The 5,533-nt window shown below is 38.8% G+C and overlaps 1 protein-coding gene across 1 annotated transcript; it reads left to right on the top strand.

Moving 5' to 3' along the window:
* The first annotated feature begins 630 nt into the window (after positions 1 to 630).
* LOC146635531 (ladderlectin-like) lies at positions 631 to 2,600 on the top strand. Its single transcript, XM_085347268.1, has 5 exons — positions 631 to 691; positions 965 to 1,074; positions 1,870 to 2,004; positions 2,278 to 2,389; positions 2,533 to 2,600. Exons 1-5 carry the CDS (start codon positions 631 to 633, stop codon positions 2,598 to 2,600), a joined length of 486 nt encoding a protein of 161 aa, XP_085203394.1.
* Positions 2,601 to 5,533: the final 2,933 nt, after the last annotated feature.

Raw genomic sequence — 5,533 nt, forward strand, 5'->3', positions numbered from 1 at the left:
TTAAAAACACCAGTATAGGCTCATGAGGCCTTGATGGTAAAAAACTACATTTCCGCGAAAATGACGTCACTTCCGGTTTCGGGCAGGTAATGGCGGACATGCGATAGTTCGTGCTGATGGACGTAGGAAGTGTTATGAACAGCTGATCAGATCGGCAAAGTGTGTTTCTGGAATATTATGTTTTTGTTGCTGCAAGTGCTTTTTATGCATTTTTTGCAAAGCTATATGTGGAAGGAAACTGTGACCTAGGACAAGCTGATGGCATAAGATTTAAGTACAACTCCTCCGGTTTCATATGCAAAAAAACCTTATTGTGCTAGCTTACGTGGTTGCAGTGCTACCAGGACTTAAAAATAGTTACGCAAAACGGAGCGTGCCCGCTCCCACCGGCTTTAAAGGGTTAAGTATTTCTAGTTCATTTCTTCCTGGTATTGAAATGTAAATATAAGAAAGTGTATATAAGTGCTCATCTCTACATGAGGGGTGAAGCTACAGGCTGACACTTGAAAGAGGAGAAGACATTCTACAGACAGGTATGTTACAAATATGCTGAGGATCTTCTATCCTTTCTTTATCAAACTGCTAATCACTTTTGTTAATGTGTTTCTTACAGAGACACTAAATATCATCATGAAGCTGCTGACTGCATCTGCACTTCTCTGTGCAATGATGGCTCTGACCGCTGCTCAGGGTAAGTATAAAAGTATGTTACTAGTATCATACTGAATGTTGTGCATGTCAATGGGCTTTAAACAGCTGTCCAAATAATAAGATCTATTTTTAAATACATGTTTTTAAAAATAGAAATCTAAAGGAAGAAAATGACACATTTTCCAGTTGAAATTTCTTGAAAAGTAAAACTATTGCCAATAAAACACAAGTTAATGACCATGATTATAATTATTCCAGTAAAGGGGGAATTGAGTCAGCATTTTGTCACACAATATGTTTGCTTTGTCTTCAGATGAGTGCTATGTTCTCAAGAAGTCCTCATCATGTCCCACTGGTTGGACTGAGTACAACAACAAATGTTACTTCTATGTTTCTACACCCTTACCCTGGGTTGATGCTCAGGTAATAACATCAGGACTCACCAGTTACTGTGACTGTGTTTCTTTGATTCTTTAATATTTGGATAAGACCTTATAATAATAAGTTTTTAATATTATATTAAAGAAATTTATATTGACAATTAGTAAAATTTTATCAAAGCCAATGTACTGTTAAAATTTGTCTAAAATGATAATAGTATGTATTGATCATTATTAATGTTATCATTTATTGAATTTTAATAATGCTATCATTTGTTCTAATATGTATGTATGTCATATATGGCTTTAGTTTTTAACAAGTAAAAAGTAACAATATATTAGTAAACAAGAAATACAAACAAAGAAGCAAACAAACTAAAGTCTCCAGTTTCACGTTCCTACAATTTATGCCATGGATAAATCACCTGTCAATTTTTGCTTCGATTAAAACCAGTTCTTATATGTACTGTGAAATATGCATCCAAGCTTATAATAGCAAATATTATTTTTTTAATTTATAAAAATAATGCTAATTATTGCAGTAAATGGTTTAAGCCACCAACATTAACTGCATGAAATAATTCTGAATGATAAATGATTGTAAATGTATTAATCATTAGTCCTTTCAATATAATAATTATTAAAAAACTTTACTTTTTATTACTTGTTAAATGGTAAGCTATTAATAAAATTTCAGATAATTAAAATCAATAATTTTGTCAGTCAATGTAAATATTTCTTAGTATGTTTTATTATTATTTGTATGTTTGTGGTGGTGTAATCATGAAGGTTGTTTTATAAATCTTCTGTAACTCTTCTGTCTTTTTGTTTACTGTAGAGAAACTGTCAGTCCATGAGTGCAAACCTTGCATCTGTACAGAGCCTTGGGGAATACCAGCTGATTCAGAGGGTGATATCTGATGGGAGTAGAGCTAATGGACGAACATGGATTGGTGGTTCTGATGGTCAACAGGTATGCCAGTCTGCCAGTTAAAACATAAATCTATCCATTGGATATTTTACTTATTTTTCACTGTTATCTTTTTTTCCATTTCCATATAATTCCATATATCTTGTTTCATATATTTGATATCTTCAGTTTGTATCTACAATGTCGGTAGTAGTGAAAGTAAAGGCAAACCAATAAATGAGAAGGTGTGTCCAAACTTGGTAGTCGATGTATAATGTTAAAGTGTAGTTTCGTTAAAAAATGATTTCTTATTTTTAACTTTTTTCTGTTCTGTAGGAGGGTTATTGGTTTTGGATCGATGGAACACGTTTCCAATACACAAACTGGTGTCGGGGGGAGCCTAACAACTTGGGGGGCAATGAGCAATGCATGGAAATGAATTTTTCAGGTATAATATTGTGCATAATATATACAAGTGCTATTGTCATTATACATAAAACCAAAAAAACCAAAACATTTTTCTCATATATTCTATATTTTTGTGTCCATGCAACAAAAATTTCGGTTAAAGTTGATTTTTGGTGCTTACAGGAGACCTGTGTATGAATGATCAGCCTTGCCAGTCCCGATTCCCTTCTGTCTGCATTAAGAGTAAGTGATGATTCCTGGGCTGACATGAAGACACGTCATCTGAAAAAGAAAGAAATCTTCTCATATATCACTCAAAATATCTGTTTTCACATCTTTACCTTTTTCTTTTGCTGTAACGATGCATAAGGAATGAAGCGACAAGTGACACAAAATAGTGTGATTGTGTCTTTTAAAAGGAGCAATTGAAATGTGTAATGGAAAGAATGCTTTTAGCAAAAACTTAAAAACAAAACTTTTTTTCTCTTCTGCATCATTAAACTATTAAGCATTGAATCAAACTGGTCTGTGAGTATCTGTGTTTTTGTGTAACATTATGTAAGCTTTCAGTTCAGTTTTTAAACACTCACTGATTAGATTAACTCACTGATAGATTAATCCACGTATAAATCTGCTTGAAACTACACTAATTTCTCTTGAAATTACTTTAATCTTTTTAATCTGATGCTGTTTGCTTCTGTGTCCTCCATCTAATTCTTGCTTTTGATGGCATGAGCACACACGAGCATACAATTAGACACACACACACAAAAACACACACATGATGAGGTCTCTCTTTAAATAAGTCTCCCCTCCTTTGCTTCCCTCTTCCCAAAATTGTAATTTCACCTAATAGTGCTAAATTTCAGAAATAACCAAATATTTTGCTAAAGCTTTTGTACATTGTCATACTTGTTAAGATACAACCTTGCACCCTTTTCACAAACCTCTACACACAAACTGAACTTTTTTTTACAAAACCTCTGCAAATACATAATAAAACCATGCTAGGTTACTTTTATAACAACTTCTGGGTAAAAGTCGTAGGCTATTAGTTTAAATGTTGGTTTAAAAGTCGTGACTCAAGAGTTGGGTTGGCGATGTGCTGGGTTCTTTAATTAACTCCCTGGCTTGAATAGTTCTATTGGGTCATAGGTTCGCTAGCTTTGATCAAATATTGGGCCAAAATTTTACCCAATTGTTTGTGTAGAAGATACGCTTCAGAAGAAGCCACAATATTCTTCTGAAACTGGCATTTTCAACTAGACTGTGATCTGATCAGATATCACTGATTTCTCCTCTGCTATGAAATAAAACATGGTAAGCAAAAAGTGAATTCAAACACTCTAAAAATCACTGGGTTATTTTTGATAATTACACTTTACTGGTTTATTCTAGAACTTTGATTAAAGGCCTTTTTACAGACAACACCAGCTAGCTTGTGATGAAGAAAGATAAAGTTATTTCTACTTAAAAAGGCTTGATAATGTATTTTAAACTTATTATTTGAAATGAGGCTGAGGTTGCTCTGTTTGACAAATTATTTAGATTTTACTACATCTAGAGCATTTTTTGGTTTTGCATCTTTTGTTGAATAGATGAATCTCAGGACATGAATCAAATATGACCAAATTAACGAGGGCTCATTTAGCTATGATGGAAGCATAAAATGTTGCTCATTAAGGTGTATGAAATTATCTGAGAGGGAGAGTCCCTCTTGCCACTTGTAATGTTGGGTTGTGTTCAGTGGTTGAGAATAGTCGGTAGAAACCTTAGCAGGGTAGTAGGAAGGATACACGATCATACTGGTACTGTCAATTCCACAGCGTATCCTTTAATGCACATTCTCTTCATCAACCATACAAGGCCTTGCAGGAGGTCTCCTCTCTTCGGGAACTCACTCTGCAGGAGGGGGAGATACGGCAGAGGTGGAGGAAGATCTCAGCCTGGGCGTCTATTGTCTTGTGTAGTCTGGAACATGAGTGGATGACGGGTGGGTGCAGTTTTCTCTGTGGTGGGGTCGGGTGGGCTGTCCTGGGCTCTGCGGGGCCAGGCGGCGCTGCCGAACTAGGGCCCCCCTTTCCCTGGCGGGTTGCAGAGTATGGGGTTGCCTACTGGGGTCAGCGGGGGAGCTGGCCCCAGGGAGGGGTCACTTGCCCCTCCCTTCCTTCCCTCCCCATCTCCAGCTGCCTCCCTTTTCCCGCTCCACCACAATCACCCACACATGCAGGGCCTTGGGGTAAAGGTGTATCACCAGGGTGCAGGGAAGGCATCCCCCCTTCTGTCCCCTTCTGGCTGCCTGTGCCTCAATTTTAGCCCACAACTTAGACATTAACATTACTCACACTCTCATTATACATACATATAGGATCTTGGGGGTGGGCACGATACACGGAGTCCAAAGTACCATCAGGGTGTACACCCCACCCCTGGCATCGTTGCCCACCTCTCAATTTTAAATACACGTAGACATTGAGGGCTAGCAGGAGGGACCATGCGCTTACCTGCTGCTCTCTGGCAGGTAGCTCCAAGCCCTCCTGGGTTTTAAATGCACCTTAGAACACACATGCATCAACATTACAATGAGCGGGTGGAGGGAGGTTTGGAGTCTTCTCTCATCCCCATTCTCTGCGACCTGCTGGAGCAGGGGGGCTAGGACTAGGAGGAGGAGTTGGCCGTCCGACTGTGGTCTGGAGTGTGGAGCCTTCCTGCTGCTGCGGAGTCGGGGCGGTCTGCCTCCCCCCACCGCAGGGAAAAGGGAAACACCACCTGGGTCTGGGTGCAGTTCCCCCCTCCAGGGGCGGGGGCACCTAGACCCGGTTTGTAGAGTACGCTTGGGGAGTGTGATCGTGTGTACAACGTCTCTTTATGTCTGTCTCCACGTTGGTTGAGTGTGGAGTAAGTGCATATGAGAGCATGAGGGTGGGAATGGATGTTTGTATCTGTGTGTGCCTGTATGTCTGTGTCTATGGCTACGTTCACACTGCAGGTCTTAATGCTCAATTCCGATTTTTTGATCAAATCCAATTTTTTTGTCTGCTCGTTCACACTACAAATAAAATGCGATAGCAAATGCGCTCTAGTGTGAATGCTCAAAGCGCCCCGCATGCGCAAAAGAAGATGTCACACACAACGTGCTCTGTTTAGACCCAGACCAAACAGTATTGTTTGACTGATGGCCCTT

Source organism: Diplotaxodon limnothrissa, linkage group LG3 (assembly GCF_057381915.1).
Source record: "Diplotaxodon limnothrissa isolate DT_005_m linkage group LG3, D_limnothrissa_male_GT1.1, whole genome shotgun sequence".
Classification (NCBI taxonomy): domain Eukaryota; kingdom Metazoa; phylum Chordata; class Actinopteri; order Cichliformes; family Cichlidae; genus Diplotaxodon; species Diplotaxodon limnothrissa.

What these genes read in the sequence shown, in the direction of transcription:
- LOC146635531 (XM_085347268.1), top strand. Translation starts at nt 631, where the DNA reads ATGAAGCTGCTGACTGCATCTGCACTTCTCTGTGCAATGATGGCTCTG. An exon ending in TACCCTGGGTTGATGCTCAG is followed by an intron (nt 1,075 to 1,869) that starts GTAATAACATCA and finishes TGTTTACTGTAG; the next exon opens with AGAAACTGTCAGTCCATGAG. An exon ending in GTGGTTCTGATGGTCAACAG is followed by an intron (nt 2,005 to 2,277) that starts GTATGCCAGTCT and finishes TCTGTTCTGTAG; the next exon opens with GAGGGTTATTGGTTTTGGAT.